The 27,633-nt window shown below is 37.9% G+C and overlaps 1 protein-coding gene across 1 annotated transcript in view; it reads left to right on the forward strand.

Moving 5' to 3' along the window:
* PXDNL (peroxidasin like) overlaps nt 1–27,633 on the forward strand; it is a 510,805-nt gene that overhangs the window by 172,759 nt on the left and 310,413 nt on the right. Inside the window, 1 exon segment of the mRNA XM_020992584.2 lies at nt 6,356–6,427. Within this exon segment, the coding sequence (XP_020848243.1) occupies nt 6,356–6,427 (72 nt within the window).

Raw genomic sequence — 27,633 nt, forward strand, 5'->3', positions numbered from 1 at the left:
GTTAAGTTGAGTCAATTGTTGAAGAAGTAAATTATGGAAACATCTTGTTGATGTTTTGCTGAGCATGCAAACACTTGTAGGTTTTTTTTTGAGACAAGTTCTAGTATCTAAGTGATCTTTTTAATTTCTGTATGCCTACCCATCCCCCACCCCCAGCACTGAGCAGTTTCCTGCTCATAGTAGGTTCACCGTGGCACATAGTAGGTTCTTAATAAATGCTTGTTCAGTGAACAAATAAAACAGGAAAAAAGTTTCTTTCACAACTAGCCATTAGAAGCCTGTCATTTAAAAGAGGTTGTGGGGGGGCACCCACATAATTTGGATATTTTCATTTTAAAATCCAGTTTAGTAAACCAAATGATGATACATGGCATTTAGGCAGACCTCAGGGCTTCTGCTTAACCATGAGGCACAGTTACAGCAAATCATTTACCCATTTTAATTGAAAATTAGCTACTATGAAATTGTGGCTCTTCTGGAAAACTGGGCTCTAGGGAAAAGATAATGAGATGCACTGGGTTTAAAGGAAACTGGACTGAGTTTTTACAGTGTGGCAAAATTTTCTACTTTTATTGAATATCTTCTGCATTTCTCTAAGTACAATTTTTCTTTTTTAAAGTTGTAATTGCAAGTTAGAAAATACATGAATAATAATGATGTTAACATATTTATGAATTTTTTATTTGAATGTGAGCTCTTTGGGAGCAGGGACTAATTTCTTTTTCCATATTCTCTACATCTAACATGATACTTGGCACACAGTAGGTGCTTAACAAATGTGTGTTGAAGTGAATTTTCCTATTCAACTCAACCCAAAAATCATTTATTGAGTGTTTGCTCTCTATACAAGGTATTGTGGTAGGAACTACAGAGAGTACAATAATCAATCCTGATTTTTAAACAACTATCACACAGTTATATGTCTCCATCTTCAAAAAGGGAAAGGCATATAATAAATTCAAAACAGCTAAAATATAAAGTCAAATGTACTCAGTACCCCAAGGAAAATGTAAATATAATGTAGCTATGGGTGTTTAGAGGACCAAAAGAACAAAGTTGTCTGGAAGCTGAGTCTAGAAGCACAGGGTAAGATTTCAACAAGTAAAAACTGGAGAAGTGAAGTAGGTGTGGTGTTCCAGGTGGAATGAATAACGTGAGCAAAGGGGCAGAGGTGAAAAAGTGAGGATTGTGTTTGGGAAAGAGAATAATTCTGTTTGACTGTAGTGTGCATGTGTGTGTGTGTGTGTGTGTGTGTGTGTGTAGCAGACAGTGTCTAATAAGACTAGAAAAGTCAGATATAAAGTATGATGTATCTCAAATGCTAGATTAAAGGAATGCAGGAATAAGCCATTTATTAAGTGCCTACTAAGTGTCAGGCATTATACTAAGCACTTTATAAATATCTCATTTGCCCCTAAAAACAACCTTGGTGAGTAGGTGCTTTTATTATCCCCATTTAACAGGTCAGAAAGTGGAGGCAGACTGAGGCTAAATGATTTGCCCAGGGTCACATAGCTAGTAAGTGTCTGAAGCTGGATCTTCTTGATTCCAGGCCCAGTGTTCTATCCATTGTGCCACCTAGTTGAGTAAAAAATTTCCACTTAAGTCTGTATAGACAATGGGGAATCAGTGAAGGTTTTTGCTCAAGGGAGTAACATGATAACAGTTGTGATTTAGAAAGATATATGCAATTTCAGCATATGTATGAACCTAAATACCTCTAGCAGAAATGACACAGAGGTCAATGAGAGCAGCCATAGAGGTGGAACCATTAGGATTTGTGGTCACCGATTGGGGCTGAAGGATAATGGAGAAGGAAATATCGAAAATCAATCAACAAGCACTTGTGAAATGCCCTCCATCTTCCAAGTATTGGGCAGATACAAAGACAAAAAAAAAAAAAAGAAAAATCCCTGCCCTAAGCAGACTTAGAGTCTATTGAAGGAGACAGTGTATGCCTCAAGAAGTAAAAACAAGGTAATTTTGGAGGAGATAGTACTAGCAGTGGGCTCTGGAAATGCTCCATGTAAAAGATAGTACAGGAACTGAAGTCTGAAGGAGGTTAGGCATTCTGGGAGGCAGAGCTGAGACTGGAGGATATTCCAGGCATTGAAGAAAACCAAGCAAAGATGCAGATGTGAGAGAGAAAGTACAGGATGTTAGGAATAACAAGAAGGCCAATTTATCTGATCTGTAGAGTATGTAAGATGTTGCTATATATGATAAATCTGGAAAGGTAACTTGAATCGAGGTTGTTAAAAGCTTTGAAAACCAAACAGAGGACTTTGTATTTGACTTTAGAGCTCATAGGGAACCACCAGAGTTTGAGTAAGGCAGTGAGAAAGGCAGACTTGCGTTTTAGGAATATTTAGAAGCAAGGGTGGGGAACCTGTGGCCCTGAGGCAACATGTGTCCTTCTAGGCCCTTGGGTGCAGCCTTTTGACTGAGTCTAAGGTTTACAGAACAAATCCTTTTATTAAAGGGATTTGTTCTGTGAGGTTGGATTCAGTCAAAGGGCCACACTTGAGGACCTAGAGGGCCACATGTAGCCTTAAGGCTGCAGGTTCCCCACCCTTGATAGGCTATTGTAGGAGTCTGGATGGGAAGTGATGAGAACCTGGACTAGGGTGGTAACCATGTGAGAGAACAGGATGCATATGACAAATGTTGTCGAGGTAGAATCATAAAGATTTAGTAACTGACCTTGATATGTAGGGTGAGGAGGGTGATTCTAATATTTCATATGTGGGTGACTGGAAAAGTAGCAGTATCCTCAACAGAAATAGGAAACTTTGTAAGGGATGGATTATGGGGAAAAGGTAATAGAATTCTTGTTCGGACATGTTGAATTTGAATTCCCTATAGCATATCCAGTTCAAAATGCCCATTAAGCAATTGGTGATTAGTGAATAGCACTCAAGAGAAGGCCAAGGCTGGATATAGAAATCAGAAAGTCATCTGCATGAAGATGATAATGAAATATATGAGTTTCATAATGAAACTGATGAGTGTACCAAGTGAAAGAATATGGAAAGAAAATGGTAGTGGGCATAAGACAGTGCCTTGGGGGTATACTTATCCATCATATGAATAATAATCTCACAGAGGAGACTAAGGAGGAGTAGTCAGCTAGGTAGAAGGATAACTAAAAGAGAGCTGTATCACAAAAACCCAAAGAATTGTGGATGCTACAGATCTGAAATGTTGCATGAACTTTCAGATGAGGTTACTGTATTTATTATCAGTTTTATTTAACTTTCACTTTGTTATAAGAGATCTCTCATAAGAGGAGGAGTAATCTGAAAATGTTCATAATATAAAGAAGATGAAGGTAAAGGATGTAAATGTAACAAAGAATAAGAACTGAGAAAAGCTTATCAAATTTGGCACCTAACAGATCAATAAGTTTGGAGAGATGACCTTGAAGTTTGGAACCAGGGCGATTAGGAGAAGGATGGTACCATTTATAGAAACTGGGAAATCAGAAATAGTAGGTTTTGGGGGGCAGGAGTAGTGACAGCTGATTTAATGTATTAGTTTGTGGACTTTTGGAGTGTTAGGTGCTGGTAAGATATATAGATAGAGAAGGTCAACAGCTAACTGGAAACTCAAAATTAAAGTTTAGAATAGGGATCATGATCAGAATTGTATTTGGGAGAATTATCCAGATAGAAATGATCATTTAAATTGTATGGTGGTGGTATATAAGATTGTAAAATGGGAGATTTGTATAGAGAGGAAGGAAGGATGAGGATAGTACCTTGAGTTATGCCAGTGTTTAGGGAATAAGAGGAAAAAGCCAAGCCATTGAATGTAACATAGGCAGAATTGCTAGCATATGGGGAGTGCCAGAAGAGTATAATGTCAAGTATGAGCAAATGCTACAATGTTGCAAGGAATATGCCAACTGAGAAAAGGTCATTGGATTTGACAATTGGGATGTCATCAACCTTGAAGAAAGCTGCTCTGGGGCTTTCACAGGCAAAAATCAGACTGTGAAAGATTAGAAGGGAGTGGGAGGGAGGAAATGAAAGTAGTGAATGTAATAATCTATGGGTTGAAGTAAAGAAATCATATAGTATAGTCACTTGAGGAAGCAAGAGACTCCCTCTCCTTCAGGTGAGGAAAGTTAGAGATAATTAAATAGACTCCAAGGAATAAGGGAAGATGCCAGTGGAGCACAAGAGATTGATAATGAAAGACAGAATAGGCATAATTGATGGAACAGGACAAGGGGGGATTTATTTTTATAGAGTCACAGAATTTCAGAGCGGGAAGGGACCTCAGAGACCAGCCTCTACCTCCACAGGAATATCCTCTGTACCATCCTTAACAAATTGCCACACAGTCTCTGCTTGTGTAGCATCAGTGAGGAGGAACCAAATACCTCCCAAGGAGTCTAAATATTAATAACTGACATTTATATAGATCTTAAAGTTTTCAAAGTGTTTTACCTCCATTATCACATTTGATACTTTTGAACAGCTTCAGTGGCTGGGACATTTTTCCTTGTAGCAAGCTTAAGTCTCCTTCAGCTGATCCGCATATGGCAGCTCCCTGAACATCCTGCATTTTTTATGTTCTTGAGCTTTTGAGGGCATTCCTGAAATGTGATCCTTCAAACTGAATATCATCCTCCAAATATCTTCTGAACTGAGGTCAGTGAGGTAGTAAAGTGGGACTCTGTGCAGTAAATAAGCATTTATTAAGCACTGTGTGCCAAGGACTGGCAGTGCTAAGTGCTAGAGATACAAAGAAAAAGCAAAAACAGTTCCTGGCCTCAGGAAGCTAACATTGCCACCATATTTTGGACACTATACCTCTAGTAACATAGCATAAGATTGCATTCACCTTTTTGGGGTCTGCCATGATATCCTATTGATTTGTATTGAGCTTGATGTCCATTAAAACTCCTAAATATCCTAAATACTCTTCTAGACACATCTCCCCCATATTGCATTTTCTGCACATGACTTTTTGAACCTAAGTGTAAGAACTGCATTCTAGACTTTTGAGATCTTTTTGGATCCTCACTCATCATCCAAGTTTTCTCTCCTAGCATTGTTTCCTCTTCAAATTTGATAAGTATTCCATTTATTCTTTCATCTAAGTCATTGATAAACATATTAAACAGAACAGGATTAAGCACAAATTCTGGGATATGCCTCTAAAGAAATTTCTCCAATTTAATATTGAATTGTTAATGGCTTTAATGACTGCCAAAATGGGTGGGTCCAGTTATTCAATCGGTCCCAAACCTACTTCTCTGTTCCATGATTTAGCTCATATCCCTACATCTCACTCATAAGGCTAGCATTAGAAACATTGTCAAAAATTTCTGAAATCTAACTATACTACATCTGTGGCAATAGCTATAATGAGAAATGTGCCCAAGGAAAAAAAGATTTGATAGGTAGAGATGACAAAAGAAAGGTGGGGTAGAGGAGAAGCATACTTCAGCCTACCATTTGGTAGCTTCCTATTTAAGCTAATTATCCTTTTAAAATAGCTGCTAAGTTCTTTTCTTTCTATGGTGCTGAAAAACTGTATGCACTATCAGAACTCTCTAAATTTTGTACCCTGAGACAAAGTCCAATTGCCCCATTCTAGGTACAGCTCTGTCTACAGTATGTCTCTAACCCACTTGTCTTGTAACATATTAAAAAAAGGAACTGAGATTAATGTGATGTGATCTACTCTTGATGGAGCCATGCTACTTTTGTAGTGAATCTACGTTAATTAATAAAGTTTTCCTCATATTATTTGCCCTGAATTAGTTCCTTCTTAGAGGACCACTGATCAAACATGGTTTTAAGAAAATTACTACAAATAAAATATATTATGTCAATAACTGGCTTAATTATTCACTGTAGCAGTGGCTATCTGGCCTATGCAGACTATATAAACTGATGAAAAACCTTGTGATAAATTGCACCAATTATTATTGTGTTGTAGTTATTAAGGAAACAGCAGGTCTTTGCCACATTAATTTGTATTTGCATAATGATACAGTAAGTATTACTGTAGGTATAGTATTAGAAACATGGGGTTAGGGATATGATTTTCACCTCCCAAAAAGACTGGAAGCATAACAGGAGCTAAGGTATAGTTATATAATAGCACTGGCAAAGGGTAGCCTTGGGTATCGGAGAAAAATGAGGCTTCTGGCTAAAGATTTTTGCTGAACAAACATGGAAGCTTTGGGTGAGACTTGTGAATGGGTAAAAGAAGACCAAGGGTAACAGTTTTAGTTTTAAAAAATTGAAAGCCTTAAAACACTTGAAAGTAATGATGAAATTGGAATTAATATGTGATCCTCTTTCTCCCGCTTCCCCACCTTCCCCTTTGTCTGCAGGGATTTGCGATTTAACAGAATACGAGAACTTCCATCTGGCTCCTTTAAGAAACTCAAGAATTTGAACACCCTGTAAGTATTAATGGCTTATTAGTAGAATTTTAAGTGTGGACAGTATTTATTAGACATATATAGGTACACTGATATCAGTTTATCTGATTACATATTTGTATATTATGTAAGATTTGCTATCATTTCCTATAAGGGATCCTTGATTCCGTAAATAAGAGGAAAGTATATTTTGAGAAAGGAAAACCTCATTCGAGGTTAAAAAGGACCATTTCAGTTCTAGGTTTCAGCTTTCTATGGGAAATGAATCTTGCCAATATTGAAAAACAAAGTAAATACAGTCTAATAGGAGAGATGGGGTGAGACATTTGCAGTAGGATTAGTTAGCAAAATTCTGCCCTTTGCCTCCTACCCATTTTCTCCAGCCTTTTGTTTCTGGATATAGAATAGTTAGAATAGAGTCCAATTTTCTCAGGAGGTATATTTCTGAGTCATCAGGCAGAGGTAAGACCTGTATGAGAGGATGCAAGACAGCAAGCATGATAGGAAACCACTTTTTTTTTTCTCATTCACCAGATAGTTGATCTCCTCCTCACTACATTTAGGGCTCTGGAAACTACAAAATGGAAAACAGAAATTGCATGAAACTGGAAGGAGCAGGAGGTAGAGTTGGAGTAAAGAAACTTCACATCATTTTCATCTGTTGCCCCACTACCTGATCTTGTCCCACCCCCAGATTTGGGATTTTAAAGTTTCTATTACTTTATGTTATATACCCTGACTGGAAATTGGGTAGTTAATGAGATAGCATGTGGCAAAGGTCTAGAGCCCTGGACTCTGAAAGCCAGTGTTTGCTCTTGCTTCCTAGTAATGAGGAGACTCATTGGGTCAACCTTCTGAACTACTGACTGTTTCAGTGTACTCCTTTACTTAGTCTTTGTTTCTTAGATACCTAGATAGCCCTTAAATGGAAAATATAGAGTACGAAGATTAATTGATCAATTCCTGAAGCTTATTTGTTTAATGATAAATGGTTTGTTTGTTTATAAACAATTTAGAAACTATTCTCTAATTCTTGGGGTAAATCCCAGGAAAATCCACTTTCTATTCCTTGCACGTCTTTGTTAGCCACCCTGCTCTAGGAGGAAGGGTTTTTTTTTTTTGGAGGGGCAGGGAAGGATTATGGAAGGAGGAAATAGAGTGAAAATGTTTCCTCTTCCAGGCTAGCAATAGTTGGCATCTTTAAGGTGTGGCCCATAGAACGCCTCAGTAGGCTTAACTCCAGGCAGGAAACAAAGAGGTGAGAGACCTAACTGAAATGAGTTTTAATCTGGCCCAACCTTTCATTTTATAGGGAAGCAAACTAAGGTGAAATAACTATAAATATAGATAGAACTTACCTAGAAATCACTGAATGATTGTAGTCTTTGCATTATAGCATGTGACCTTTCCATCCTGAGTTATGGTCCCAGCTAGGCTGTATGACTTTCTGTTATCTTATGCTCTCATGGCCTCAGTTTCCTCTTTTGAAAATAAAGATCAGTTAAATGATTTCAAATGACCCTTACATCATTAACCTTATAGGATTATAAATTCTGTTAGGGTTCTCTTTAACTCTTATCTCCATTATTGGAGCAGGGAAACTTCTCTCTGAAATCAAAAGACAAAGAAAAAAATAGCTCACACAGAAAACGGGTTTTTACCCTGAGTCTCTTAACTTTTTTCTTTTTTAATATTATGACAGCTCTATTTCAAAATAGTTGGTTCCCTTTGTAGCCCTATAAATTTTAATTTTATGCATTTAAAAATAGTATTTGAGAAGGGTCTCAGGGCCAAACTGCTAAAGGGGTCCATGACAGAGAACACATTAAGAAAGCTTGTCCTAAGTGGAAAATATATACATATGTGTGTGTGTGTGTGTGTGTGTGTGTATATATATATGTATGTATACATATATATGTATATATATACATATATATGTATATATATGTATACACACACACACACACACACACAATTTTCCAATTAAATTATCTTTGATGTTGCTTCCCCATTGTAATTATTTTGTATATCACTTGTTGTTGTTTGGTCATATCTGACTCTTCATGGACTCATTTGGGGTTTTCTTGGCAAAAGTGCTAGAGTGGTTTGTCATTTCCTTTTATAGCTCATTTTACAGATGAGGAAACTGAAGCAGACAGGCCTGAGTGATTTGCCCAGGGTCACACAGTTAGTAAGTGTCTGAGGCCAGACTTGAGCTCAGGTCTTCCTGACTCTAGGCCCTGCACTCTATTCACTGTGCCACCTAGCTGACCACTTGGATATCATACCAGTATAATAGCAAGGAAATATTATGACATGTCATCACAAATGAATGAAAAGTAATGATATAATTGGTTAAAAATGATTAACTTCACTTCTTGTTTCAAGGACCTATGACCTCCTTGACCTTCACAGACCCTTTCTGAATGTGAGTTGCAAATCCCTGTGCCTTAGTAGACAGCTGAATGAGGTACTGTAGCCTGAAAAAGTCTTGTATTAGCTGGTGGTCAGGTGAGGAACATCTCTCAACAGAGGTAGGGCTGAAACTATCAGATCTCCTGGTCTCTACTTAAGGCCTTTTTCAATTTGGTAAACACTTCCAGAGCTTATGATGCCCACATAACCCTCAGAACCCAAATGTTCATCTCCATGCCACAAAGAAGCATCAGAGTAGTGTTTTAGGAAATAGAAATTACTTAATCTTTGAAATAGTCATAGGAATTTGGAACCTGAAAAATAAATAAGAATTTATCATATTTTGGTTCAAGTAGACCAGCCATAGACTCTCCTCTCTTTCCCTTTAGCTCAAAGGCCCTCTTTTTATAGAATGAATCACATCAAAATATTGCCAGGGCACAGGAGTGAGGAAGCCTCTGTTGAGGGAATTGAAAACAATGATTATTGTTGAAAAGGAATACACTTTTGGGAGGTCAGAATGTGGGTTTCCTGAAAGAGTTTATGACACAATGAATAGGGGGGACTCTTGTGAATGACCTTGAAAATGGTCTATTTAGGTAATAATTATGGATGGTAATAAGAAACTGGCCTCATGCATACAACTACTTATAATATTCTTGATACATGTTTGGTGACTGTCAGAGCCTATTTTTTTCCCAAGGCAAAAGAATGATTTCTAAAGCATTCTCTCTCTTTCTCACCTTCTCCCTCTATTTACAAAATATTATATATAAGTTAATACTAGGGCAAAATTTCTAAAAATTAGGCAAGAATCAATAGGTAGCGTAAGTGGTCTTATCTCTTTGTTATTTTATTTCTTCAATATTTGGGTATTAGGTATTCAGGCAACATTGATTTTTTAAAAAATAAATACATTCTCAAAAAGTTTTCAGTAAAACAGATTTTTGTTAAGTTAATACAATTTTTTTTTCCTGCTGATTTGCATTATAGAACAAGTGATATGTTTTGATAGGAAAAAAGAACTGAGAAAACATAAAATCACAATTAATTCAGTAAGCCCTTTGAAATTATGTACCTAAAGGAAGGGCAGCTAGGTAGAATAGTGAATAGAGTGCAGGGCCAGTAGTCAGGAAGACCTGAGTTCAGATTTGGCCTCAGACACTTACTAGCTGTGGGACCCTGGGTAAGTCACTTACCTCTGCTTGCCTCAGTTTCCTCATCTGTAAAATGAGCTGGAGAAGGAAATGGCAAACCATTCCAATATCTCTGCCAAGAAAACCCCAAATGGGGGAAGAATGAGACAGGACTGAAAAATGACCAAACAACAACAAATCTAAAAGAAAATATGATTGTGTTGAAATATTAATAAAATACTCAAACTACTAATAATATCCCCTTCTATATTCAAAATAAGGCACTTGTTTTATTTCTTAAATTCAGAATTAAAAAAAAACTCTGTGAGGATAGGGACCATGAATTATCTAAATTTGGTATCTCTGGAAATGAATTTTAAGTGTATCCCATTTAATTAGACTACATGACTATTTTTGGGAGGGGTAGGTAATGGACCCTTAATCTCATAGACATAAGGAACTCCTTCCAGTGAGAAAATTCCTTCCATCAGAGCAGATCTGTACTTGCTTTGAACCTTCTTGTCTTAGTTGCCTGAGGCATTGAGAAGTAGAATGATTTACCCAGTGTCATTTAGCCAGTACAAGCCCAGCATGTAACAGTGCCAAGTACATGCCTTCCAATGTCTCTTCTGATGCTAAAGGCTCTATGACTTTTCGGTGTGAAAGTCATCATTGGTGGGATAGGTTCTTTTTAGTTATTATTTTTAGTAATAATAACAATTACTAGCATTTATACATAGCATTTTAAGGTTTGTAAAGCACTTCACTTTTGTTGTCTTGTGTGATCTTCACAACCCTATAAGATAGGTGCTATGTTGTGTAGTTGTTTTTAGTCATGGCCTATTCTTTGTGACCCATTATGGGACTTCCTTGGCAAAGATTCTGGAGTGGTTTGCCATTTCCTTCCCTAGCTTATCTTACAGATATGCAAACTGAGGCAAAAAGGCTTAGATGACTTGCCCAGGTTCACACAGCCGGTAAGTGTCTAAAGCCAGATTTGAACTTGGGAAAAGGAGTATTCCTGACTCCAGGCCTAGCACTCTGTCTACTTCACTATCTAGCTGCCCACAGGGACTATAATCTTGGGCTAATAGCTTCACATCTCTCGTTTTCTTATCTGTAAAATGGGAGGAGTTGGCTTACATCATCGCTAAATTTCTTCTAGGTCTAAAATGCTATGACCATTCATGTCAAACCTTATATCAAGATGATAAAGATGTGTTTCTATGGAAAATAAAGGTAATTTCCTTCTTCCTTTTGTTACATAGCAGGTGAAAGAAACAATGACTGAGGAAATAAAGGTTTGAGCTTCTGAGTATATCAATTTATTAAGCAATGCATGCCAATTGCCTAACAAAGTGAGACCAGACTCCTTCCTCTGCTTTGGGATGACCCCCAAATACAGGGGGGAGGCAGACTACATTAAAAGCAATTAATAAAAAGACCAGTTAATTAATAGGAAACAATACATTAGGTAATCTGATATCTACTTGGATGAAAGATTAGGTACTTTCCAAATTGGAAAGGGGAGAGTGAACAGGTACAATTCCTTAAAATCAGAAAAGGAGGTGTCCCACTCCCCCAAAGTGTCTGTAAACAATCAAAGGAACGTGGAAACAATTGTTCAGTATGGGGTCAGTTTTTAGAAAGGGCGTATGGGTTGCTTGAGATGTACAACTGTGAGAAAAACCCTTTCATCAGTCTTTGTATCTGAGTTTCTGGTGAGCGTAATCTAGGTCCTTAGTAAAGGGTCTCTAGTCATCAGATAAGGGTAGTCCAGCTTCCCAGCCATGCAGGGATGGGTTCAAACAGTACAATAAGGTTTTCTCCCAGTTCCCACAGTTGAATAATATTTTCTCACAAGACAGAAATTGGACTAGACCCATAATTGAATAGAAAGGTAACTGAACTAGCTCCTGAATTAAGTCTCAAGATGGGGTCATTGTGGTTCACTCAGTTCCCACAATTAACAATTTTCTGTCCTAATCACCTCAATTTCCTCAGTTAGGAACTAAGGAGCTAACATTGCATCTGAAATAACTGGAGCTGATTGGGAGTGTTTCTGTACCAGACTCCAAATGTGTTGTGAGCTAAATGTTAAATGTCTTCAACTCCAGCTCAAGAGGCAGTTTCTTGACACATCTGGAGACAACACTGGTCTCTGCCTTGATGCTTCCTCTCTTCAGCCTGCCTTCTTGGAAAGAAGAATTGACTTTCCTATTACCAGTCTATGAGTTTTTTCTCTTAGAAAGTCCTTTGTGGAGTTTTAGAAACCTTACCTTTTTCTCTTCCTTCCCATCTTCTTCCTCTCTTCCCTTTCCTTCCACTCTCATCTCTTCTCCTCTCTTCTCTCTGCTTATCTCCCCTCCAATAATTTCTTTAAAGGTGATGTTATAGTTGAAGTCATGCTTATTTTTGTTTTCTGTTCCTAGCTTTGCTAGCTCCCTTCAGTGCTCAACTCAAATCCTACCTTTTACAAAAGACCTTTCTTGGTTTTTCCCTCACCCCTTAACTAACCATTTCTAGGCCCTTCCCTTCCAATATTCCCTTCTTTCTGCTATGTATATTTATATGAACATAGTTGTTTGCATGTTGCTTCCTGCATTAGAATGTGAGCTCTTTGGGGTCAGGGATTGTTTTTGTTTTTCTTTGTTTTTCTCAATATTTGGCATTTAAATGCTTATTTACTCAATAATTCTGAAGGAAAAAAAGAAGATAGAACATAAAGTCTGTATGGAGGGAGTGTTTGTCCCTACTAAGTGAAGTCTCACTTATTAACATCAAATTCTCACCTACTTCAATGCATTTGTACTGTTTAAACCAGATTTTAGACACATTCAGTCTTCTTAGTTTTCAAATTTTAATGAAGCCATTAAATTGGATTTTTCAAATACAAGTACAATATAATGATAGAAATAGTAATAATTGTCTACCTGTTCATTTGAGAGTAAGAGTATAATTTTATTTGATGTGAAGCAGCACAGTATATTGAAAAGAGAAATGTACTTGGAATTAAAAAAAATATGGGTTGAAGTTCTTACTCTGCTTACTAGCTGTGTGACCTGGGGGGGATGGGAGGGAGGAGCAGGGAATAAACATTTATTAATGCTGTGTTCCAGGCACTGTGCTAAGCACTTTAGGCATTACCTCATTTGATCGTCACAACAACCCTGGGAGGTAGGTACAGTTATTATCCTTGTTTAACAGTTGAAAAACTCGAGGCAAACAGAGATTACATGATTTGTCCAGAGTTACACAGCTAGAAAATGCCTGACACCTCATTTAAATTCACATCTTTCTGATTCTAGGCCCAGTGATCTATCCACTGTGCTACTTATCTGCCTAGAAAGTTTCAGAGCTTCAGTTTTCCTCTCTTTAAAATTGGTGTACTAATACTTGTGCTACCCTTCTAATTGAGATTTTGGAAAGAAAGCATTTTGTCAATAATGGAGTACTTGGGAGGACAGGATAGTGATTAGGATCAGGCCTGGCTCAGGCATCAAGCTGCATCATGGGATATGACTTAAGCCTTGGGCTGCCTGGGTCAATGATATCCTAAGGACAGCTTTGTAGCATTTAAGGGAAAGACAAAGACAAAAACAAAACAAAACAAAACGCAGCCTAATCCACATGGTAGGGGGAAATCTGAAAGGTAGTGATCAATCTTATCAATATAGTGGAAAAGCCATTTTTCTCTGGAGTTAGAATACCTGACTTCAAATCTTGCTGTTTGTACTTACTGTCTGTATGACCTTGGAGATGTCACTTAACTTTCCTTGGGTTTCAGTTTCTACATTTTCAAAATGAGGGATTGGATTAGAGGGTCTCTGAATATTTTCCACTGTCAATCTATGGTCATTTATAAAGGAATTATCACCATTATTATGTGTAAAACAGTCAGATTGATAGCAAGGACTGGCCATGAAGTTACAAAAAGTTGTGTTCAGGTTTAGCCTCAGACACATACTAGTTCCCGTGACTACAAAGAACAAATTGTAACTCCACAGCGCCCCCAGGTGAGACTCTAAGACTGTGAGTTCTAGACAAATTGACTATCTGCATCAGTGAAGAAACTTTCCACACTGGAAGAATCTCATATTGAACCAAAAAAACACAGTTCTGGATCCCTTGCCACTCTAATAAAAGTGAATTGAAAGATTAAAATTATAATGTAATTGTACGATAATGCATATTATAATCATGTGATAATTATAATTCTAATGTTAAAAAATCCAAAATCTGGTTCAGGGAGCAATGACTAAGCAAGAACAACGACAAAATAACAGAAAACCAGCTCAGTTCTGTTTGTTTTAAGCGAGAGCACATGGTGAGACCCCACGTAAAGGGCAAGAGGCCAAAGTGGGCAGATGGTGCTTAGGGACCAAGCTTGAAATCGAAAATGGTACACGTGTCATTTGCAGAGGTAGAAACTGGCCCCAGTAGAATATTTTCTTTGCAGAAGCAGTGGATACCATCAGCTCTCCTTCACACTTACAGGCTATGAAAGCTTTTCCAAACGAACAGAATCACACTTTGGAGGAGGCAGTACAGATGTAAAATGACCTGAGCTTCTGACAAACACAAGTTTATTATCGAGCCTGCTGTGATATTGGTGACTGCAGGTCATAGACACTGAGTAAGGAAACAGGGCTAGAATAGTAACAGCAAGCCTAGGAAAATAAAGTGGGGAGGGGGAAGGGTGATAATGGAAAATCCTGAAACTAGTCCATCCCTAGAGATTATCTATTTGGAATTTATCCTTACTTTATAGATTAATAAAAACAAAACAAGTCAGAAGTGACATTTGTCTAAGATCGGTAACCAGGAATTAGATTGTCTAATGCACTCTTCGTCTGCCATTCAGTTAAGCTTGGGGTTCTTTTCATACTCATTTTTTGAAATGTTAAAAATGTCCAATATTCTAATATCAAAATCGGGAAGGACAATGACTTTCTTATGTCAGCATCTCTCAAGATGACCTGAAAAGGAGGGTGGTTTCTTATCCTTAATAGAGATAAGATTAAGAAAGCTTAACCTTTGTATCAATATACAGGAAACATTATCAGCTATTCCTTTTTGGTCTCCTTCATTGGTTCTTTATCCAACTGGACACACTCACCAGGGGTGCCCCCTCTCTTTTTTACTCTAATTTATATTGGTGATTGGGGCAGCTGGGTGGCACAGTGGATGGACCACTGGCCCTGGAGTCAGGAAGACTCATTTTCCTGAGATCAAATATGGCTTCAGACTCTTACTAGCTGTGTGACCCTGGACAAATCACTTAACTCTGTCCCAGTTCCTTATCTATAAAATGAATTGGAGAAGGAAATGGCAAACCACTCCAGTATCTTTGCCAAGAAAACCCCAAATGGGGTCGCACGAAGAGTCAGACATGACTGAACATCACCATCAATCTTGATGGTCTTATCAATTTCCAAGGGTTCTATTCTCATTCTCTATGCTGATGATTCCCAGATCTATATATCTAGCCCTCGTCTCTCTGTTGACCTATAGTCACAGATCTCCAATGGACTTTTAGATATACAGAACCAGATGTCTCATCTCAAACTCAACATATCAAAAGAAACTAATTATGTTTTCTTCCAAATTCTCCCTCCTCCTGATCACTATTACTATGAAAGTCCCCGTCATCCTCCCAGACATTCAGGCCATGAGCGGTTGGTCTTGCTTTGGGCCCCCAGTGTGTTTCATGGCACCTGGTAGACACTAAGACTTGATGCTTGTAGTATTTGCTATCTGTCTGATTAAAAGAACCAGAGGAGGTCTCCAGTATGTTGTGTTGTACCTTTGCAGAGGATTTATGGAATGACATGATCAAGAACAGTGCAGGATAAAAAGGTATGAATGAGTTGTGATCAATTGAGGGTTGGCTGATATTTTTTTTTGAGGAAGTATCCACATTGATGATATCGTAGATTCATTACTGTACTATAATAAGAAACATTTTTTTAAGCATCTGGTGTATTCCAAGCACTGTACTAGGCACTGGAAATATAAAAACAAAAATGAAACAGTCCTTGCCTTCAAGAAGCTTACATTCAATTATCAGAGGAGACAGCATGTAACCTAATAAATATTTATTAAATATCTACTCTATTCCAGGGACATGCTAAGTGCTAGGGATACAATTAATAAAAAGACAGCCCCTGCCATCGAGAAGCTTACAATTTAAGGGGGGAAGCAGCACAGAAAAGGAGCCAGGAAAGTGGGGTGGGCAACGGGATGCCAGGTGGTATCCCAGTGAGTTGAAATTAGGCAGATAGCAGTTGCAAAGTAGAGTGACCTTGAGAGTCTAGTTCCTGCCCTCTGTGAGGGAAGGCATTGGGAAGAGTTTTGTATTCTCCCCTTAGCCCTCCAGTCAGAGGAGAGAGAGACTGAGGGAGCTGGTGTCAATCAAGGATTGAGTTAGTAGTATGGTGGTGAGTTTAGAAGTGATAAGCTTATCCTTGTGGGGTGGAGACCTAGGGGTAGGGAACCTTGTTCCTTGGAGTTGAAATTAGGCAGGGCAGAAGAAGCAGACTGGAGTAACAATGTACCAGTAACAAGCAGAAGAACTAACATGATATGGTGCTTTAAGGTTTGCGAAGCACATTACACGATTTATCTCCTTTGAGCTTATCCACAGAGTTTCCCCCCCCCCCCAAGTCTCAGTGCTGTTTTAAGCCTTAATAGCATAAAGCTGCCCTGAGACTTTTGGGACCTACTGTGTAAGTAGATTTTAAAGGGGTAAGGGCATGAGCAGATGAAGGGATCAGGAGAGGCTTAATGTAGAAGGTGAAGCTTGAACTGATCTTTGAAGGAAATGAAAGCTTCTAAGCGGTAGAGGGGAAGGAGTGTGTTCAGGCCTTGGAATATGCGGTGTGTACAAAGTCAGAGAGAGAGGAACAGTGATTTTTGTGAAGATCAACAAGGTCAGTTTAGCTTGATCTAACATTGTAGGTGCTCAGCAAACATTTGTTTAAGGAAAGACTCGAGGAAGGCAGGTAAGGAGAAAGAAAGGGAGGGAGAAAAGAAGGCATTTATTGTTAACCTATATAAATGATTCTTTAATTGGATTAATTGATATCTTCTTTTAATGGGGTTTGAAATGATTCCTTAGCTCTGGCTGTCACACAGTACACCATGGTCTAATTTAAACTCTCTTTGATCTTTCCTAGGTAGGGAGTGATTCTAATAATGGAGTTCTTATTCCCAACAATAATAACATAGGTATCCAAAATGATCAAACACTGAGGGCGAATAGGGTGCCACATACCTGATTTTAGCCATTCTGTGTATTTGTTTTCATGTTCTTGCTCAATCATGGAGATTACTTGTTTGTAGTTTTCTCTTTGTAGAGAATGTGAGATCTGAACCACAACAAAATTTTTTTTTAAAGGAAATAACTTCATGTGGCGCCCCATTAATTATCACAGTGGTAACTCTGCAGCTCTTGTGAATGTCATAGAAGTGCTAAACGGCCACAAGGTGATATGAGGGAAACTATCTTTTTCTCCCCTGGATATATCTGTGATGTCTACAATTGAGAATCTTTAGCCAGCTCAAAGCTGAGTCTGTTCCTCTGTTGTTAGGGGCCAATTCTGTTTATTCCTAACCCTGGGCAAGTGCTGGGACTTTATTCAGCTCGGTTAGGTTAGAACAGGCTCTTACTTAGCCCTAGCCTGGACGATGCCACCTGGTATCTCCACATGCAGTAGATCTTCCAACAAGGCAACAAGAAGTTACCTGTGGCCAGTCTAGACCTGTAAGAGTCACTGTGGGATGACTCTGTTTTCCTTGGGCTGAGTTGGAACTGGAGGCAATGGAGAGAAAGGACAAGGGAAAATATGATTGATCATGTGAATTATTTTTAATGTGAAGTTACCATGTACTATCTGCAACAGAAGCTTCTATTTTCTATTATGACCTTATGGTGAAGTGGAAAGTCTGTTAACTAGAAGGAAAAAAAAGATGATAACTGGAAAGACTGATGAAATTGGAGCTGTAGGCCTGGAGTTCAAATATTGCCTCTGCCTTTTCTGTGTGGCCCTGGGTAATCCTCTTAAGCTCTTTGGGCTTCAGTTTCCTCATCTGGAAAATGGGGAGGTTAAACTGGAATATTGCTAAGGGCTCTTTCGGCTCTAGTTTATAACCTTTTTGATCCCTCCTTGACCTTGTGCTGTTCAAAAATTTTATCATTGACTTGGAATAAGGTAAAGCCCAGAGGGATAGCTATAACAATGGATAATAGGATCCAACAAGATTTCAACCTTATCAAAAGTTGGGCCTAATGGAATAAAATGAAATGTAATAAGGATAAATGTAAAGTCTTTTGTTTGAATAAGAAAAAAATAAGCCAATGTAGGAGAAACATGACTAAATAGCAGTTCATCTGTAAGTGTCTGGAAGTTTTAGAGGACTCTTAATAGTGCGACAAGGCCTTTCATAAAATGAAGTTGATCTTAGATTGCATTAAGAGGGAACTAGTGGCCAGAACCAGAGAAATCAGAATGCTGCTGTAGGCTGCCTTGGTCATACTTCACCTGGAGTATTGTGTTCAGTTCTAAATGTCTCATTTTAGGGAGGACATTAATTAGGTGGATCGTGTTCACAGAAGGATGGAAAAGATAAGTGAGGCCTTTGAGATCATGACATTTGAGGATTGGTTTAAGGAATGTGGGATATTTGGTCTGGATAAGTAGAGACCTAGGAAGCAACACTTGAAGGGTTGACATACAGAAGAAGAATCAGCTCCAGGAGGAATTGGTGTACACCTAGAGAAGAGGTTAAGATTTAGAGATGTCCTAATTTTTTTCATAGTCTGGCCTGCTCAGGCCTTACCTAGAGTCTTCCTACAAGTAAATAATTATAACATTTATAGCTCTCTAGAAGTGAAATGGGCTACCTTTGGAGGTTCTCTCCTTCAGTAGCAGTCTTCTGCTGGAGACTTGTAGAGAGAACTTTCTGCCAGGCACAGGCTGGGCTAGATGGTCTCGAGGCCCTTCCCAACCCTGCCATTCTTTGATTTATACTTCAGTCTTAGTTTTGACACTTGCTAGCTATTAATGACTTTGATAAGTCATTTAATTTTTTGAGCCATACTTTATTGATCTATAAAAAATAGCTGATAGTAATTTCACTGCTTAAATTGTGGAGTGGTTGAGAGGCAAGTACTATATAAATATGAATTATTATTATCTTAAAAAGGCAGTATTGTATAATAGAAAAGACACTGAACTTGGAAGCAGAAAACATAAACTCCTTGCTTAGCTTTTTACTGTTCATAATCATTGAGGAACCACTTCACCTATTTGAACCTCAGTTTCCTCATCTGTAAAATGGCCGTAAGGATTTTTGTACAACCTATTTCACGGGGGGACTTTTGTAAGTAAAGCACTTTGGAAACTTTTAAGTACTGTATAAAGTGAGCTATTAATGTATGATAGCAAAAATAATAGTTAGCCTTTATATAGCACCTATGAAGAGCCAGGCACTCTGCTAAATGCTTTAAAATATTATGACATTTGATCCTCACAACAACCCTGAGAGAAGTAGGTACTATTATTATCCCCATTTTACAGTTGAAGAAACTGATGCAAGCAGAGGTCTGATTGCTAGCAGGCCATGTGTGAACTTCCTTACTCCAGGCCTGGTGCTCTGTCCATTGTGCCACGTACCTAATTATGCTGCCTCATATCTAATTATGTTATACCGTAGCACAAGAAGTAGCATAGGGAAAGTTCCATTTCATCAAGGATTTATTTGCTGAGCACTTTTCTCTGTCCTATGTAGAGCTTGTTATCTGACCGTATGGCCTCTTTAAAGAAGATGGCTGGCAGAAACACATCTACTCAAGTGGGAGGAGCTTATACACTGCCAATCTATGATTTGCTTATTGAAACTTTTTGGTCATTATTAGATGCTTCCCCCTTAGTCTGACTTTTGCTCCCTTTACTGACTCCAGTGTCTGTCCCAGCCTGTAATCTTCATCTCTTGCTCATGTGTTCTCTATGGACGCTACGTCTTCTTTCCCTATTGTCCGAGTCTTTGCCTCTCAGTTTTGTTGGGCTGGATTCCCAGTATGTGAAGGGGAATAATATAATAAATCTGGAAAGACAGATTGGAGTCAGGTTGTTAAGGGCAATTCAAGGCTCTCAGATGCTTCCATTACTGCAAGGGCCTCTAGAATCAAAGACTCCTGCCCTAAAGTCAAGTAGGATAAGGACTGGAAAGAGGCCTTTTGATATGGCACTTAAAGCTAATCGAAAACTTATAGAGTTTTTGAGTATGTTTTTTTTTTTTTTAGTATTTGAGTAGTTTGTTTAGAAGTAGGGTTTGAATCCAGATTGTAAGAAATTGAGGAGTGGGTGAGTTTTGAGGAATTGGAAGCAACGATTGATTCTGTCAAAGAGTTTATGTGAGAAATGTAATATAATTGCATGAGGGGCTTTTGGGATCAAGTGAGGGTTTTTTTTTGTAAGGATGGAGGAGACAGGGAATGTTTGTGGCCAGCGAGGTGGAAGATAGTAAATAGAGAGAGACTGAAGCTATTTTAGTGGCAGTAATTTATTTGAATAACAAATGCAGTGAAGTTGATATGAATCAACTTAAAGTCCTTGAAAACTTGTGTACAATTTCAGATAAATATATATATTTTACCATCCTTTATTATATATACTCCATCCTGGCCAAGACCCCACCATTCCCTATATCATTCAGTTTTTAAACAGGCATTTATTAAGCATTTACTAATATGCCCTGATTCATAAATCCACATCCCATTCTTAGACACCATTTTCTTTGTCAGCTATTCATTTCCCAAACCATTTTTTTTTTAATTCCTAAAGTTACTAAGTTCAGTTAGTAGCAGTGAAAAAGACATCCTTTAAGTCCCTAAGGTCTTAAATTTCTTTCCTAGGATTTCATGATCCTAAGAAGTGCTTTCTAGTTCCTTTCGGCAATATATTTTGTCCTCACATGAATAACCAGGCATGAATAGTGGTCATCATGTTTGAAAAATCTCAGACTCTTTGTCATGTCCAACATATATGCCAAGGGAATACAACAGTCATATCTACTATTTATGTCAGATCAACAGATAGCTCCCCCTGTGCTGGAAATCACCAAATGTTACTACTAATTTCTTTCTCCTCTGTGCATTACTGACTAGATAAAACTTTCACATCATTGTTCCTTGGACACCAAACAGCTGCATCTTCCTGAGATAATCTAGCTTTCTTTTGTGGGAAAAAGCTTTGTGCTTCTTACTTAGGGATCCTAAGTCTTGCTTCTTTGTCACATTCCTCTACCATCCAACATTTAACACAAAGGTTAGGATTGTTTTTTTTTCTCTCTCTTTCTTTCCCTCCTTCCCTCCCTCCTTCTCTCTCCTTTTTATGCTTTGTTTCCTCTTTGAAGCTCACTGATTTTCTGTGCTCACTGATAACTTAGAGAATAGGGATGTGGTCTGCCAGCCTTCTTCAAGATTCAGGACAACTTTCACTGTGTGTGTGTATACATGCGTGCGCACACACACACCCACACACACACAAGTCTTCCATGAAGTTTAGATAAGTATGGGTCAGTTTATACACCTTACTTTTTTCTTCTTATTCTACCATTGATATCTATGGGTGCTTTTGATAGGATAATTTCTATGTGTTAGCCCGATGTTAGACCAGGAGTGAGAAGGAAGACCTGGGTTTGAATCTTGGCTCTGCTACTAACAGGCTATGTGACCTTGGGTGAGTTTCTTAATCACTCTGATTTTTAAATTTCTCATCTGTACCTTTCCTATTATCTTGTACATTTGTTGTGAGAATGGAAAAAGAATGTGCATAAGAGAATTTTGCAAAGTATAAAGCACAATACAAATGTAAGATCATTATTGTTCACATTAATGAAAGCAGGATTTGTGATTTTCAGTAAATATGTGGGAACTTTGATTTCACAGTTATCTTTTCCATGTGTCTATGTTATTACTCCAATCAGACTTTAAACTCCTTTAGGGCAAGGATTTCATTATTCTTATACATATCTCTACCATCTAGCACATAGGCTTAATAAATATCAATTGATGGTACAAAAAATTGAAATCTCAGCTTCTGAGATTAGCCCACTTAAAATATGTGCTGTCTGTGATCAAGTTCATTGGAAACATTTGAAAATTACAAAGCAATTTTCCTTTTTGGAGCATAGACTATGTAGTTGCATAATGTTAAATGTATAAATCATACATAGGGGCAAGGAAGTACCTAACATTTATGCTATTTGAGGGACTGCCTGCCTGTATATTTGGTAGACTTTCCCATCTAAAATATGTTTGCATTGAAAGTCAGCAAGATAGAAAAGTATTACTTTCTTCATTTCACACTATATTAGTAACATCAGAAAAAGGATCACTCATGAAATTATCTGTTACTAGACTCCTGAAGGGCAAACCATGCGGCTATTTAGCAATCTCATTTTTATTTGTTCAGCGGTTTCCCAAAGTGAACAAGATATTGCCCTCAATAGGGGCGGTAAAGCAATTTATTTAGCTGCTTGTCAGAAGAAACTATTTTTAATACTGCGAGCACAGAGGCTTTTTAGATATACAGCTGTCACAATTACCCAGTGAATGCCATTCTTGTAATCATTGGAAAGTAAATCAACGACAGGCAAGAAAGTCCAATAGCATGTTCATAATGTGTTGCTTAAAATGACTTCAGGAACAGATTGAACTAGACTATTACTTTTTCTTTATAATTGATTGAGGAACTGTTTTCCTTTTAATTCCTCTTATTTTAGTGAGATTTTATAAAGTACTGGAAATGATGGCTTTGAATTCTACATCACAACATTGACATTTACTTAATAAAATATATATGCATATATATGTATATATATATATATATATATATATATATATATATATGTATGTATACACACACACAGAGTTTGAACTTATTATTTTATAGCTATTACTTTCAGTTCAGGGATCATACTTTCAAAGCATTTCTCTGTCCCATCTCACTTCTTTGTATCCAGTGACCCCCATAGTCAATGCTTCCTTTTATGTATCTAAAGATGGTCTCACGCCAAGCTTCTGAAAAGCCTCTGTCAGGGTAGATATTGCCTGTAAAAGTAAGTATACCACAAAATTCAGCTGCAAGTGTAGAAAAGTAGGCTGCCTGAAATGCTGACAAAAATTACTTACGTACTCACCTGGACTACAGGTGACCAGGAATACTGAGTCTGTGACTTCAAGAGGTCTTTCTCATCTGCTATTTTGATCTTCTAAGTCATCCATACTAACGAGATCATCTGTGTAGCAAATTAGCCTTGTCATGAAAAGCCTAATGTCCACAAAGATCATGCTTTCTGATTTCCTTCCAACTCCCTAAGACACACAAGGAATTCCAAAGTTACCAACTCCCTCAAGGGATTAGAAAATGTGAAGCAGGAAATTGAATGTGTTGTCGATCAACAGATGTGGTCTATCTCACCTTTCTCTTTGAAAGCAAATAGGATTTTCAGATTTACAAAATCTTTGGACAGGAGAGGAGAGGTATTTTAACTTTCTTTTTTTCAGATTGCATTTCCATTCTTTCTATCTTTCTGGCCTGTGCTTCAAAAGGGTTTATTCACTGCTGCCTTTATTTGTTGGTTTTTGTTATCTAACTCCATGGAAACTGGCTTCTTTCTGGACTCCCAGCACCTGCTGTCAGGTTTTAAGCAGTTTTCTCCTCTTTGTTGTTGAATCCTATTTTGGGATCTCTCCCCACTCTACCTATATACCTTATCCCAGTAGACCACCTTTGGTAGTTGCTGCTGCCTTTGCTGGTTAGGTTCAGTGCTGCTCCTGGCCCATGGATAACCCAGCTGACATTCAGACAGCCTCCTCACAGAGAGTCAGAACCTGGGTGTGCATATTACCACTTTTCACACAATGCCTCAGTGAGAGTGCCTGTGTCTGATGAAGAAACTACAGGAGGTGATGCCAAAGTGAAGTAATTTCTTTTTAAAGGCCTTTAGATAATGACTTTTTGTTGACATAGTTTGTTTAATCCTTTGAATAGAAGGTGCTTCTCTTGTAGGTTTTTTTTTTTTTAAATGAAGAATTGGGATTAGGATGGGAAAGGGAGGGGAAGAAGGAGACTGAGGAGATCAGATTTATTCTTTGCTGGATTTCTTTCTCTCCTGAGTGATAATGCTAGGTAGTCCCTTTAGAAAGGTATTATTTAAACCAGCATTTCTTTCAGTGCAGTGACCTGTATTTGAAACTTGCCAAAAGCAAAACAAAAACATGTGTTTTGCTGAGTACTGCTATTTCGAAAAGAGGATTATAGTACAAGAAATTTGTGGCACTCAGAAATATGACATCAGAAATGTAGATGAACATGTTTCTGGATTGTAAGTTAATTAGAAGAAGCTGACATAGACAATTTATTTGTGTTTCATCTGCTCTGACACTCTTGGGGTCAGTACTGCCAATTGAAAAGTCCAAATATTTAGTGCCAACAGTTGTTTAATTTAGTGCTATGTGAATTCAAGCCTTGAGTACATCCAACTACTTGTACTGAGATTTTAGTTAATTTGCAAGGTGAATGCTCACTTAAAGAAAGCCTGGAGGCAGGGCTGGCTCCAGGCAACATCAACAGAATAGTAGCTTACATCTCTGGAAAAAGGCAGCAGGGAGTAATGGATCTAGCTAGCCAACCTTACAGTTCTGAAAGAACCAGGTTTGAATTTTGCTCTGACACATGGTAGCTGAATAAACCCTGAGCAAGTCACTTTACTTCTCACTGGTCTAGACACCTAGTAAGACTATAATGATAGAAGAGTTGCTGTTTCGCTTTGGTGGAGGGACTTGACAGAGCCAGACCCAAAAAGAGACTTTTACAGAACATCTTAAGATTTATAAAACATTTTTACGATAACCAAGGTAAGATAGGCACCATATTTTAATTTTATGGGTGAGAAAATGGAAGCTCCAAGACAGAAAGTAAGACGGATGAGCAGAACCAGAATCATTCAGTCAATTTAGCAAGCAATTATTAAGCACTTACTGTGTACCAGGCACTGTGCTATGCACTGGATACAAATAAAAGCAAACAAAAGTTCCCTCAAGGAATTCACTCTAATGGAGAAGTAGAACCTAGGTCTACTGAAGCTAAATCCATTGTCCTTCCAATGCCACCACTCTCTTTCCAAAAAGCAGGTGGTATATTTCTATGTGTCATTCCTCATAGCTTCACAGTTCCCAGATGAAACCCCCTTTTTCTAGCTTCTCAAATTTAACTTCTCTGGAACCCCTTGTTTTTTACTTGTTCTACACCTTCCTTGACCTTATCTGCTTTGAATCTTATTAAGCATTTATTAAGCAACTACGGCATTCCAGGCACTATGGCTTATCTGGGGATACAAAAAAAGAATAACAGAATCCCTATTCAAGGAGCTCACATTCTTATGAGCAAGACAACAAGGACTCATGTAAATTATACAGTATAAATATAAAGAGAAAAATATAAGATTATTATATAAAAAGTGGTTAGGGAGGTAGAGCCCCAGCAATTGGAAATATTAGGAAAGGCTTCATGTCAAAAGTGGTATACTTAGGCTCCAACTTAAAGAAAGAGAGGAATTTTGGAAGTCAGAGGGTATTCTGGGAATCAGAGGGGAGTAAGGAGTGTACTCCAAGATATGGGGAATAATTAGTTCAGAAGCCCAGAGATGGGAGATAGAGGGATACATGTGAGGAATGGAGAGAAAGTCAATTTGGTGGTACCACTGAGGACAAGAATGGGAATACCATATAATGGAATTGAAAAGAGAGATTGGGGCTATGTTATGAAGTTCTTTAAAAGCTAAACAAATATATAATTAGTAAGGAGCCATTGGAGTTGACTGAGAGGGGGATGATATGATCAGTTCTGAGCTTAAGGAAAATCACTTTGGCAGCTGTGGGAAGGATAGACTGAAGTGAGGAGTACTTGAGCAGGAAGACTAAGTAGAAGTCATTTCAAGAGGTGACTGAGATCCTGAACTAAAGTTGTGACTGGGTGAATGAGAGAAGTAGTTGAATGACACCATCCAATAAAATACATGTATTTTGACATGATACTTTCATAGGTTGCAGCATACTGTAGTAGGAATTGGACAGCAATTGCATTGAAAAGGGTATTGAGGGGCAGCTAGGTGGTGCAGTGGATAGAGCACCGGCCCTGAAGTCAGGAGGACCTGAGTTCAAATCCAGCCTCAGACCAAACACTTGACACTTACTAGCTGTGTGACCCTGGGCAAGTCACTTAACCCCAATTGCCTAAAAAAAAGGAAAAAAAGAAAAAAAAAAAGAAAAGGTATTGAATCAAGAAATAGGAAAATCTAGATTCTAGTCCCAGTCCTGCCACTCATTAGCTGAATCACCTGGTACAAGTCATTAGATTTCAGTATCCTCTTCTATAAAATGAGGAGGTTGAACTTAATATCATCCAATGTTTCTTCCAGCCCTAAATTTTCATGTTTCTATGACTGAGACTCAGAAAATTTGAGTTCTACTCTTGGTTCTGCCAATTTCTATCTGTTTGACTTTCAGCAAGTCATTTGACTTCTCTGGGCTCCTAAAATAAGGGAATTGTGGGAGATAATCCTAAATGGTCAAGTTGGAATTCAGGACTTTGTGACTCTTAGTCCACTGTTCCATTAGTGTACCACCTAGCTGGTTTCAGTTTATAGTCAACTCTTAAGCACAGTGCCTGTCAAATAATAGATGCTTAATACATTTTTATTGAATTGAAAGAGAAGTGGCAGAATTATGCGGTTTTGTTTACCATAATGAAGAAGTTTTGAACTCTTTTAATGGTTTATTTTTTCCAATTTACATGTAAAACCAGTTTTTAATATATTTTTTTAAATAATTCAAGTTCCAAATTCTTTCCCTCCTTCCCTGTACTCCCCCCTCATTGAAAAGACAAATGATTTGATATAGGTTATATAAGTGCAGTCATGTAAAGCATATTTCCACATTAATCATGTTGTAAAAGAAAAGAAAAAAAAAGAAAAATAAGGAAAATTTTTTAAAAAGTATGCTTCAACCGACATTCACACTCTGTCAGTTCTGTCTCTGGAGTGGGATAGCATTTTTCATCATAAGTCCTTGCGAATTGTCTTGGACCATTGTATTGCTGAGAATGGCTAAGTCATTCACAGTTGATCACTGTACATTGTACTATGTACAGTGTTCTCCTGGTTCTGCTCACCTCACTTTACATAAGTTCATGTAAGTCTTTCTAGCTTTTTCTGAAAGTATCCTGCTTGTCATTTCTTATAGTACAATAGTATTTCATCACAATCACATACCACAACTTATTCAACAGTTCCCGAATTGATGGGCATCTCCTTAACTTCTAATTCTTTGCCACCACAAAAAGAGCTGCTATAAATATTTTTGTACATGTAGGTCCTTCTCTCACCTTTTTAAAAAATCTATTTGGGATACAGACCTAGTAGTGGTATTGCTGGGTGAAAGGATATGTGTGGTTTTATAGCTCTTTGGGGAAGTTCGAAATTGCTCTCCATAATGGTTGGATCAATTCACGTTCTACCAACAGTGCATCACTGTCCCAATTTTTTTTCACATCCACTCCAACATTTACCATTTTCCTTTTCTGTCATATTAGCCAATCTGATAAGGGT

This window comes from Phascolarctos cinereus, unplaced genomic scaffold (assembly GCF_003287225.1).
Source record: "Phascolarctos cinereus isolate Bilbo 61053 unplaced genomic scaffold, phaCin_HiC Scaffold_4;HRSCAF=312, whole genome shotgun sequence".
In the NCBI taxonomy this organism is placed as follows: Eukaryota; Metazoa; Chordata; class Mammalia; order Diprotodontia; family Phascolarctidae; genus Phascolarctos; species Phascolarctos cinereus.